At 50.9% G+C, this 12,355-nt stretch overlaps 1 protein-coding gene across 2 annotated transcripts in view; it reads left to right on the top strand.

Annotated features, from left to right (window-relative positions):
- INSC (inscuteable homolog (Drosophila)) overlaps nt 1-12,355 on the top strand; it is a 171,728-nt gene that overhangs the window by 96,507 nt on the left and 62,866 nt on the right. For both annotated transcript variants that reach the window (XM_021083297.1, XM_021083296.1), the window contains exon 7: nt 1,362-1,487. In XM_021083297.1, the coding sequence (XP_020938956.1) occupies nt 1,362-1,487 (126 nt within the window). The remainder of the gene's footprint in view (nt 1-1,361; nt 1,488-12,355) is intronic.

The raw sequence follows: 12,355 nt of genomic DNA, 5'->3' as shown, positions 1-12,355 counted from the left end.
AGCCACAGCAGTGCCAGATCCAAGCCTTGTCTGTGACCTACACCATAGCCCATAGCAATGTCAGATCCTTAACCCTCTAAGTGAGACCCAGGGATTGAATCTGAGTCCTCATGGATGCTAGTCAGATTCATTTCCCCTGAGCCATGACGGGAACTCCGAAAAATTATTTTTTACTGCTATCTTCCTAGGTTCTCTGGCTGGTGTCCTATAAATTGGGCTGACAAAAAAACAGATTAACAAAAGAAAAAAAAGGTTGTTAGCATGTGCACTGTACATACACATGGGAACGGTCAGAGATGGGTAACCCAGAGTTGGTTAGAACTTGGGCTTACATGATGTCTTAGCAAAGGAACAATACATCTTTAAAGATGTAATAAGACAAAGGAAGAGAACCTTGAGCCCAGAGGGCAAACTGTGGAAAGGCATGTATATGGGAAACTAATACTGAATAAATGTTGATTAGTGGGGTTTGCTCTGTGGATTCTTCTGGTGCTGAATTCAAGCTGATAAGAGTCTAAAGTGTCACCAGTGATTAACTTGTTCTTAGTAGAGAGGGGAGAGAGATAATCTTTGCAAATGTATGTCTTGCTTTTAGGCAAATAGAGGAAGGACAGAGATATTTTCTTTTTCTCTTTTTTCTTTTTTTTTTTTTTTAGGGCCGCAAATGCAGTATATGGAGGTTCCCAGGCTAGGGGTCAAATCAGAGCTACAGCTGCTGGCCTACACCACAGCCACAGCAATGTCAGATCTGAGCCATGTCTGTGACCTACACCACAGTTATGGCAATGCCAGATCCTTAACCCACTGAGCGAGGCCAGGGATCGAACTCACATCCTCATGGTTGCTAGTCGGATTCATTGCTGTTGACCCATGGCAGGAACTCTGTATCTGCTTCTTCTTAATTGCCTTCAGCTCAAAATAATCCTTATGCCAAAGTGGCATATTTTGGGATGGCTAGTCTGCTGCCCTGCAGATCCCAAAGCACACCTGGTGAGTGAGGGATGTCAGTTATTCTTTCTTTCTTTTTTTTTTTTTTTTTGGTCTTTTTAGGGCCACTCCCACGGCATATGGAGGTTCCCAGGCGAGGGGCACAATCGGAGCTACAGCTGCTGGCCTACACCACAGCGACAGCCACAGCCACACCATATCTGAGCCACGTCCGCGACCGACACCACAGATCATGGCAACGCTGGATCCTTAACCCACTGAGCGAGGCCAGGAATCGAACCCGCAAGCTCATGGTTCCTTGTCGGATTCATTTCCGCTGCGCCACGACCGAACTCCAGATGTCAGTTATTCTTGAATCAGCCCCAGGAGAGGGTACCCACTGAGGTCACGTGACATCTTCTTTCTCTTGGCAGGAGGGTGGGGTCGTAGCGCTCTTCAAGGTCTGCCGGCAGGACAGCTTCCGGTGCCTGTACCCCCAGGCGCTCCGCACGCTGGCCTCCATCTGCTGCGTGGAGGAGGGTGTCCACCAGCTGGAGAAGGTAAGACAGCAGCCGGCTTGGTTGGGGGGGGCTTGAGGGCCCTAAGCAGGCAGGTGGGTGGGGAGAGCAGACCTCCTGGTGGATGTCTGAGCCTCTTCATGGAGCGAGTCCTTTGAATCCGTCTTTTTCCCAGGCTTCAGGCACATGGAGCTGCTGGGGTCCTGACTAGGCTTGATGAAGATGTGAAGGGGGCGGAAACCAGGAACTCAGCTGGGAAAGGCAGGGCCCAGAGGGACCCTCCGTGCTTCCTGTGTGGACTGGCTTCCTTGGGTGGAGTGGCTGACAGAGGCCAGGGGGTGGAACACAGTGGGAGGCAGGCAAGGCAGGTGGAGAGGGTATCAAGGTTGAGGGGGTTGGTCCTTCATTGATGCAGGACCCCAGCAGAAGGAAGAGGATCCAGCTCCTTGGGGGACAGGATGGCCAAAAGCAGGGTGGGCATGGGTGCCTGGGCAGGCAGCTGGGCTGCATCCCAAGAGGGCTGGGGGAGGGAAAGGGAGCTGGAGTCCAAGTGCCTGATAGGTCAACACTGTTGGGAATGGCTGGGGTTGGAAGGAAGGCATGATCTGATTGTGCAGGTGTGTGGTTCTAGGCCAACCTAGCATGACGTGACTGATTTCAGCCACTGCCCCCAACTCACCCTAGGCTGTAGGGGCGAGGCTGCTTCTCCACATGCGCCTGTGTGGGTCTGAGGCTGTACCTGAGCCCTCAAGGACTTTAGCTAGGGGGGTTGGGAGGGTGGGGCTGACAGTTGGGGATTTCTCAACCAAGTTTCAAGGATGATGCTGAGGGTTTTTTTTTTTTTTTTTTTTTTGTTTTTTTTTTTATGGAAGAGAGGTAGAAAGGCCTGGCATGTCCTGGTGACAGTGTGGTGCCTACGGAGTTGGAGGGGGCGGTAGGTACCTTAGGTCTGTTCTTGCGACTGATCTAAATGGGCATGGGACAAGCAAACTGCTCCCCTTCCTCGGCATCCATGTCCCACAGTCTGGTCCTGGCTGCCTGGGAAACCTGCCTTCTGCCCCAGCTGCTTCACTTGGGTCTGGACTCCTAGACTGATGGCCATCTTACATTCCACCCTACCTCTTTCCAAATCTGCTTGGGTTATGAGACTAGGTACAGCATCATGGCCTCAGAGGTGCTTTGAGCTGAGAATGGAGGGTGCATGGGAGATCTGCTCATTTTACAGATGAGAAAGCTGTGGCTCAGAATGGGGAAGTCATTTGTCTGAGGTCACACAGCCAAGTGGTGAAGGAGCTAGTGCCAGCTCTCTGGACAGAGTGCCCCCTCCCACAGGGTTGGAAGTCTTGGTATGGGTGTGCTCTCTTAGGTGGCAAAATGGAGGAGGGAGGTGGCGGCGAGACAGACAGACAGACAGACTCCATGAAGTAAATGCATTGAGCATTTCGTGCTTCATGTGCTTAATAATCCTCCCGTCTCCCATAAAATCTTTTTTCCTTAGACAGTGGAACACGGCCAAATGGGTTTGCTTCTCATCTCCTTTCATGCTGGTTGGCAGGAAGGATGATAGCAGAAAACAGAAGGGACTGGAATTGCCAGTCCTCCAAAGCAGTGGATTTCTTGGCTTTAGAGACTTTGCAGAGCTGCAGGAAAACTTCAGTCCAGGGAAGAAAAACAAGGCTTTTTTGTTAAGAGTGAAAACCTGGGCAACTGGGAAGGCTGGAGGCAATTCTTCCTGCCACCTTCCAGTGCAGCTCCAAAGCCAAAAGACTTTCCCAGGGCAGAGGGGAAATCAGACCCGCCCCACAGAGCAAGAGTACAAGGGAAATGCTGAGCTAGCCCCTTACAGGTATTCCTGTATTAACCCACCAGAACCTCATGAGGTGAGCACGACTCCTATCTCCAATTTAAAGACAGGGAAGGAACTGAGTCTTAGCCAGTGTAAGTGACTTGCCTAGAATCACAGTAAGCCTTGGAGCCAGGATTTGGAGCCTGTCTGCCTGAGTCTAACATCCAGTCTGTCTCAATGCCTGGCTGGTATAGAGCACCAAAAAAAAAAAAAAAAATTCCCTGCAGCTAAACCTGGACCACCTTGCTGTTTCTGGCCAATGTCCTAATTCTACCCACCCCCTGCTGGTGCAGGAGAAGGTCACTGTCTCTGGGCTTTCCCCTCCTCCAGGTCAGATTACTTTCCAGACACAGACACTCCTAAAACAACTCTGTGCCAGGCAGTGAGCAGGAGGGAGACTTGCTGGAAGGGAGCCCCCGTGTGGTCAGAAGCTGAAATTACAGCTCTGCAGTTACAGAGCTGGCGAGCAGCTCCACAGGCAGCCTAATTAATGCCGTCTGAGGCTTACTCCGAAGACACAAGCATCCCCATTATACAGACGAAGAAACTGAGACCCAGAGAGGTGAAGTGACATCTGCACAGAATCACACAGCTTGTGATTCTTTCATTCAGCAAACACTTACCAAGTGTCTGCTGTTTGCCAGGCACTGCTTTGTGTGCTAGGAGCATAATCCTAACAGACAAAACTCCTTATCCTCTTTGAGCTTAGTTTCTGGATCAGGAGGTGGCAAGTTACAGCCTGTGGGTCAAAGTCAGCCTGCTGTCTGTTTTGGCATGTATGGCCCGTGAGTTAATAATTTTTTTTTCTGGAGTTCCCGTCATGGCTCAGCAGTTAATGAATCTGACTAGCATCCATGAGGATGCAGGTTCGATCCCTAGCCTTGCTCCGTGGATTAAAGATCCTGCATTGCTGTGGCTGTGGTGTAGACTGGCAGCTGCAGCTCTGATTTGACTCCTAGCCCCTCCGTATGCCACAGGTGTGGCCCTAAAAAGAAAAAAAAAATCCATTTTTAAATGATTGTAAAAAATATCAGAAGAACAACATTTTGTGTCACATGGTAATGATGTGAAATTCAAAATTTTGACCCGTAGTGTTTTTAATGGAATATTGCCAGGCTCCTTTGTTTGGGTGCTGTCTATGCCTGGCTTCTCTCTCTAAAAGCATAACTGAATAATTGCAAGAGACTGTGAGGCCCACAAAATCAAAAATGCTTACTCATGGCCCTCTACAGAAAATGCTTCTTGACCCTGGTTCCATCAGGTAATAAGGTCATCGTGACAGTGATGAAAAGGATAATAGCCAACATTTATTGAATACTTGCTTTGGGCAAGCATGTTGCTAAACTCCTCATTTCATGGTGTCACAATCATTAATCCATTGTTGCCGTTATCATCACATCATTTATAGAAGGAAAGGAGACTCAGAGAAGTAAAGCAACTTGCTCAAGAGCACACAGCTAAATAAATGGCCTGGCAGTCATTTAATCTCAGCTCTGCTGTGCCAGAGGCAGCCTGGGCTGCAAACCATTGTGCAGAACCAGGAGTTGATTCCAATATTGTGAGGCCAAGGTCCATGCTCTTTTCCTCCACATCATGCAGCTTCCAAAGTTATGAGAAGTTCTAGAGACACCCAGGAGGGACTGAGTCACCTACTCCACGCACACACACCCCCCCCGCCCCGCCCCCTGCCGTCAGGTCCTGCCCACACCTTCCGCCCTCTGTGATCTGGCTGTTGAGTGCTGGCCTCAGATGCTCCTGTAAGGTTGGCTCTTGTCCATGTTTAGGGCGGAAGGTGAAGTCGGGACGGGCTGGATTGTAGAAGCCATAGCATAGCAGGCAAGGGGGAGCCAGGGTGGGGAGCAGGTGCCTGGGGCTCTGCCAGCTGAGCACTCATCAGGCACACTTTGTGCCCTCCTTAGATAATGTCAAAGTCGCAGCAGTCCCCTGATGTACTGGCCTGGCCTCCTCCCTGGGGCTCCCATAATTAATTGGCCATGAGAATGCTCTGGATTTGGTGAAATGCATCTCTGTCGTGTGGCTCCCCCTACTTCCTTCCGACCTTAAAGTGGTTCATTAAATTGCACAGAGACCTGACAGACTGTGGGTCTAATCAGGTCCCCAGATACCCTCATCCATCCTTGGCCCTGCTGTTATGATGCCCGAGATCTGTCGGCTTAGCTCATGGCCGTAGATTCACTGAGTTACCTGCTGCTTCTTTCTCCATCCCCTAGTTGTTCACTTTTAACTCGCTCGCTTCCTTGCTCACTCAGTCCACCTCCCACCATCTCAGCCCGCTGCTAATTCACTTTCTCATCACACACTTGTTGTGATGTAGCGCAGCGCAGTGGGAAACCGTGGCCTTTAAAGGTCAGGGCCTTCTGGATGGGAATCTAAGCTTTTCCCCCTATGAACTTGGCCCTGTTTCCCCGGGCAAGTTACTTAACTTTGCAGAGGTGTGTTTTCTTCATCAATCAAATGGGCATAATGAAGTCTTCCTCCCAGGCTGTCAGAGATGAATAGATGTGCAGTGGTGTGGTGCCTGGCACCCACCAGGCACTGAATAAATGGTAGCTTTTATGATTGCGAAAGATGCAATGCCAGCGCCGGGGTTTGGGGAGCCCCAGTCTTCAACAGGAAGATGATGGTCTGGTGGAGAAGGGAGCACTGGCTGGCAGGCCAGCAGGAGGGGCTCTTGTGGTCAAAGACGCTGCCCAGTGCACACTATGGGGAAGCTGGTGGGGCTAGAGCCCTATGAGTCCCCACAATGTGTCCATTTTATAGGTGAGGCAACTGAGACTTGGAGATTGTGTTCCCTCAGCTCATGATGTGGATTCAAACCCAAGAGGAGGAGGATGTGTTCTCTGAACCCGGTTCAGAGATGATGGGATGGAGACAATGATGGCCAAAGAGGGAACCAGGACCTCAGACCCACAGAGCCCAGTGACAGCAGAGGGACTCAACTCTGTCTGGTGGCCAGGTGACCCAGCCTACCTGGACAGGTCAGGGTAGGCTTCCTGGAGGGCTAGAGCTGGGATGGTGGATTGGCATCATTAACAGGGAGGACTGCTGGCTTGGGGGTGGGGAGCTGGCAGGGGGCTAGGGAGCAAGTGACTCCTCCTTGAACCTCTGTTCCCTCTTTATAAAACATGCCGACCCCTCCTCCACGCGGCTGCCCTGACGTGATGCAGTGGTGGGTGTGGTCTGCGTGGAGGAAGAACCCACCTGGACTATGCTTCCCTTCCCTCCTCCCTGGCCCATCTGTCTTCACCTTTTCAGCTTGATTTGGGGAAAACCCTGCAGGACTCCCAGAAAGCCTGAGTCCTGGAATTTTTTTTTTTTTTTTAATGTCTTTTAGCCATTTCTTGGGCCGCTCCCGAGGCATATGGAGGTTCCCAGGCTAGGGGTTCCAATCGGAGCTGTAGCCACTGGCCTACACCAGAGCCACAGCAACACGGGATCTGAGCCGAGTCCGCAACCTACACCACAGCTCACGGCAATGCCAGATCCTTAACCACTCAGCAAGGCCAGGGATTGAACCCACAACCTCATGGTTCCTAGTCGGTTTTAGTAACCACTGAGCCATGATGGGAACTCCCTGAGTCCTGGGATTTTGTGACAGCCCTGGCAGAGTTACAGGTGTTCTGAGTGGCTAATGGAAGGCACTCGTGGTTGGACAGGGCCATCGGCCAGGGTAGGGTTAGAGGGGGCTGGGGACCAAAGCTGGACTGAAGACTGTGGTCCAGGTGAGGGGCTGGGGATGTGGGGCAGGAACCGATATTCTAGGGCCATAAGGATGTTCTGAGTCCAGTGCTCAGAGAGCCTCAGACCACCTCCGAGACTGTTCTAGTAATTGCTTTGCATTACATTGCACAGCCTGGAGACTAGAGACAGTCTTGCCTTCAAAGAGTTTCTCTTTATTCCTCCCCCCTCCCCGAACTTATTTCATTTTTTCAAATAAGGAGTACATCCTGTACAAGAGCCAAGAGGAGAGTTTAATGAAAATCGATGGAGAAATTAAAGATGAGCAGAGGGAGGGGAGGAGGGCTCAACTTCAAGTCCGAGAAGAAAATCAGCAGCAGCAAGGGATGGGGAACTGCTGCCTGTCTCCATGCTGCCTGTCCCCCACCCCTGTTCCCTGGGGCAGCTTCCTGGGATCGAGATGCCCTGACATCCAAGGGCTGAGCTGCAGACAGGCAGGCCTGAACCCAGAGACCCTGGGCAGGAGAGAGCAGAGGCAAGGGGATGATAGGGAGGCTTTATCTCTCCAGCTGCTATTCACATAGGAGTTTGTCTCCACTGTGGGCTCCCTGTGGATTGGAGATGGTCGGAAATCTAAAAAAAAAAAAAAAAAAAAATTTCATCCTTTTGCTCATTTGATTCATACAATCATTTTGCAAGGAAAGCAGAGAGAGATGGTCATGCCCATTTTACAGAAGGGGAAGTTGAGGCTGGAAGGCATAGAGACACTGGCAGAAGAAGAGCCTGAGGCTGAGAATCCTGATTTTTTGCTTATAGGTTTTTGCTATGGCTCCCACCCCACTGGCTGAAGGGCGGTCAGGTGCAGATCCCAGGCAAGGAGCTACTTTATCTTCATGGAGTCAGTTCTAATATGTCAGTGAGGCTGAGTGGAGAGAGAGGAGCTGTGGATGCCAGGCAAGACTTCTTCGCTTTGTTTGATCTGAAGCTCTTTCTTTCCTGAGGAGTGGCTCCTAGAGAGAGGGAGAGACAAAATGCCTCAGAATGGAGAACCAGACGTCTTCTCACCTCTCTCTGAGGCTCAACCCGCTTAGCCTTAGCTCCCTACTCCCTGCTCCCGCTCTCCTGCCCCCGAGGCACCAGCCTTCAACTGCCCTGGCTGGGGGGCACTGAGCAGGGTGTCAGGTCAGCCCCCTCTCCTTGGACAGTGGACAGACAGGAGTGGGAATTGCTGTCCCCAGCTCTGCAAAGGGGATTTCTAGAGGGAGTGTGACGTATTCCCTTCCCCACATGCCAAGGCTCCCAACCCTTTCCATCTGCTTTGAGGGGTGGGGGAACTCGAAGGAGGTCAGGATATGCAGAGAGAACAGAGTTTTAGGCACACTGCCCTGCTCCCCCGCCTCTCCCGGCAAGATTCACTTAGAGATATCAAGCAGTATTGTCCAGACTGAAGGAAGGCCACCATGGGGTGGCTCTCAGGCCGTGCCTCATTCCAAACCTGAGTTTGGAGAAGGCATGGCTCATCCCCCGCTCCGCCCTCCCTTTCCCAGCAGCTTCAGCCTCAAGTGCAGCAGTGAACAGAAGGCTCAGCTCAGCCTGGCCTCAGCCCCATGTGCTGGGCAACAGCGCTCTCTGGTGGACAATGCTGCGCTGCAGGCCTGCCGTGTTGCCTTGGGAGGTGGAAAAGCTCTGCTCTGCTCTGCTCTGACCCAGTCAGGGGTCAGGGCCAGAGTGTGTCCCAATTTGCAAATTCAAGGCAGCAGAGTCTTTTTTCTACTAAGCCAGCTTCCTCCAGGAGGAGGCCGTGAATATATTTTGTAATCTAACATGTCTCCACTTCCAGGTTTCCGCGGTGCCTGGCCCCGGCTTTCCTGGAGCAGAACCCTTCCTAAGTCCCAGCAGTTCTCACTGGACAAAATCTATACCAGTCTGGCACTGGAGGTGCCCTCTGCACAAGCTGCCTCCAGCACACTGCCCTTCTGATACACAGACCTGGGTTTAATGTCACCACTTACTCACTGTGTGTTGACCTTGCACCCTCCGAGTCCCTGTCCCATCATAAGTGCAGTGATAATCTCTGCCTTGCAGGTTTTGAGGATGAAATGAATCAATGCACCATAAGTGTAAGTTATTTTCCTCTTCTTACCAGATTCCTACACTCAGCCGACCTTGGGGCTTCCTTGCCCTGGAGTACCTGCCCAGGCTGGGCTGTGCCACTGTCCCAGCAAGCGTTTCAGCTGCACTTGCTGACGCTGCTAAGTACCCATCTCTGGATGGCCTTCTGGACTGCCTTCCTTCCTCGTGATGCTCAGTCTGTACTTGGTTTGCCTCCAGGGGCATGATCTGTGCCCCTGACCTCAGAGCAGCTGGGTCTAAGCTCCCAGACTGGCAGACCCGGTCTCACCCACCCCTTGGCCCATCAGGGAAGCGGCTTGTACATACCGATGAACCACGTTTGCTGGGTGACTGAACAAATACGGCCAGAAGAGTTCTGGTGTATCCTTCCCCATTGCTGATACCAGGACAGAGGCCCAGAGAGGTGAAGTGGCCTGCACACCCACGTTCCCGCTGTTAGCAGCAGGTGGAGGCCAGAAGGCAGGGCATCTGACTTCACTCAGATGCAGCGTGTGAGCAGCTGCAAGCCCCGGTGTGGGGTGGGAGTCAGGAGTGAAGACATGGCCGGGTCCCTTGGCCAGGATGGAATAGCTAAAAATCATTATATGGAATTTGCCCCGAGCCTCCTCTGTACCATCAAGCCCTAGTAATTTTTTTTTTTTTTGTCTTTTTGCCATTTCTTGGGCCGCTCCCGCAGCATATGGAGGTTCCCAGGCTAGGGGATGAATCGGAGCTGCAGCCGCCGGTCTATGCCATAGCCACAGAACGCGGATCCGAGCCGCATCTGCAATCCATACCACAGCTCACAGCAACGCCAGATTGTCAACCCACTGAGCAAGGCAGGGATTGAACCCGCAACCTCGTGGTTCCTAGTCAGATTCGTTAACCACTGCGCCACGATGGGAACTCCTGAGCCCTAGTAATTTGTTCCAGCTTTCTCTCCTGGGCTCTGAGCCCAAGTTCTTAGGTCCCTGCAAAGGCCTTGTCCCCAGGTTGGGCAATAGTGGAGAGAACCTGGGCCCAGCTCCTCCTTAGCTGCTGGTTTGCTGGGGAACCACAAAGAAGTTTCCTCATCCCTATAAGCCTCTGTTTTCTCGTTTGGTGGGCGGGGTAGCTGTTCTGCGGGTATCAGGTGCCAGAGGAAGTGATTTGGGAAAACGAATGTGATGAACGCCCATTGGCAGGTGTTGAGCTGGCTGGGCTGGGAATTCTGGTGCCTCTACTCCAGGGTCCATGTATGTGTCAGAAGAGAGCCGGGCACCTTTCACTCCCTGTGAATTCGTAGATAGAGGCCTGTGGTTGAGGACTCGTGTGAGTGTGTGTGTGTGTGTGTGTGTGGTGGGGCGAGGGGCAATAAGCAGCAGGGTGAAACAATGGTAAAAGTGTGTTTGTTGGCTGCACCCCAGGTAATCGAGTGAGAGCAGAATATAAATAAGAAGCCACGAGGTAAACATGAGGCTTGTGCCCGGGAGAAGGGCCGCTGCACTGCAGGGAAGCCAGGATGGCTCAGCCACTGGGCGAGGTGCAGAGGTGGGGCCTGCACTGGCAGCGCTGGCTTCCCCGTGGCTTCTGAAGTGGAACAGGTGCTGGTTTGGAGGCCCGCAGGGAAACGAGAAGTTCCTGTGGCAGGAAGGGGAGATGGAAAGGAGAGAAAGAGGGTAGGATGTGCAGCTTTGGGGGTAGACTTTGAGCAGGGAGAGCCTGGCACCAGGAGCACAGAACAGGCCAGCCTTCACAGCACAGAGCCGGTGGGCCTATGCACCCACCCACACACCCCTCTGATAGCAAGGGGTGAGTCTGCTGCTCACACACACACAGGCAGAGACAGGGAGAGAGGAGAGCGATGAGAAAGAGGGAGAGACGTACAGGGTGGGAGAGGGAGGGGCGATGGAAAGACCCATGGATAATGAACACACTATTTCCAAAGGAGTGTTTCATCCTCCCCATAGGCTCTTTTAAAAATACAGATAATTAGTTTGAAGCCTCATGGTGGCTGCGCGTGCAGGCCCTGCTTGAGGTCTGCTTGGGCATGCAGTGACCTCTCATGGTGGTTTTAATTTTCATCTTCCTGACAAGTGATAATTTGGGGCCACTTTTCCCTATCTTTATTGACCGTTTGGGGATCTTCTGTGAAATGTCTGAGACCTTTGCCCATTTAAAAAATAGGAGTTGTCTCTTTTCTTTTTAAATTAATGATTTTTATGTTTTTCCATTATAGTTGGTTTATAGTGTTCGGTCAATTTCTACTGTACAGCAAGGTGACCCAGTCACACATATATACATTTGTTTGTGTTTTTCTTATTGATGTATATAAGCTTCAGAAATATATAGACTACATACAAACCCTTTGTCAGTTATATGTATGGAGAAAATCTAGTCTCAGCCAGTGAGCCTGTGTTTGCCTTTTCACTATCTTAAAAGTGTCTTTTTTGTTTGTTTGTTTGTTTGTTTTTTAGGGCTGCACCTGCAGCAATGGAGGTTTCCAGGCTAGGTGTCAAATCAGAGCTATAGCTTCCACGCCTACACCACAGCAACGCCAGATCCGAGCTGCATCTGTGACCTGCACACAGCTCAGGGCAATGCCAGATCCTTAACCCACTGAGAGAGGCCAGGGATCGAACTCGCAACCTCATGGTTCCTAGTTGGATTTATTTCCTCTGTGCTATGATGGGAAGTCTGCTTAACCATGTCTTCTGATGGATAGAAATTAACTTAGATAACATCCAATTTAGTGATCTTTTCTTTTGTAGTCAGTGCTTCTTGTCTCCATTTAAGAGTCTTGTTTCCCCCCAAATCATGAAGATAATCTTCTGTATGTTCTTCCAGGAGCTTTATTATTTTACCTTTCACATTTAGGCAAATGATCTATTTCAAATTATTATTTTTTTTTTAGTGTTCAAGTTTCATTTTCCATATGAAATCCAATTGATCCAACAACATTTATCAAAAAGACTGTCTTTTCACCACTGAATTAAAGTGGCACCTCTGTCAAAGGTAAAGTGATGAGTTATGAGACTGTTTCTGGACTATTTTTCTGTTCAGTTAGTCTTTTGTTTGTTTGTTTTTTGTGTTTTTTTTTTTTTTTTTTTTTTTTTTTTTGCCATTTTTGGGCCACTCCCTCGGCATGTGGAGGTTCTCAGGCTAGGGGTCAGATCAGAGCTGCAGCTGCTGGCCTATGCCACAGCCACAGCAATGCAGGATCCAGCCACAACTGAGACCTACACCACAGCTCATGGCAATGCCGGATCCTTAA

Source organism: Sus scrofa, chromosome 2 (assembly GCF_000003025.6).
Source record: "Sus scrofa isolate TJ Tabasco breed Duroc chromosome 2, Sscrofa11.1, whole genome shotgun sequence".
Taxonomy (NCBI): Eukaryota; Metazoa; Chordata; class Mammalia; order Artiodactyla; family Suidae; genus Sus; species Sus scrofa.
The sequence above is the reverse complement of the archived record's forward strand: the minus strand, read 5'-3'. Positions and strand labels throughout refer to the sequence as shown.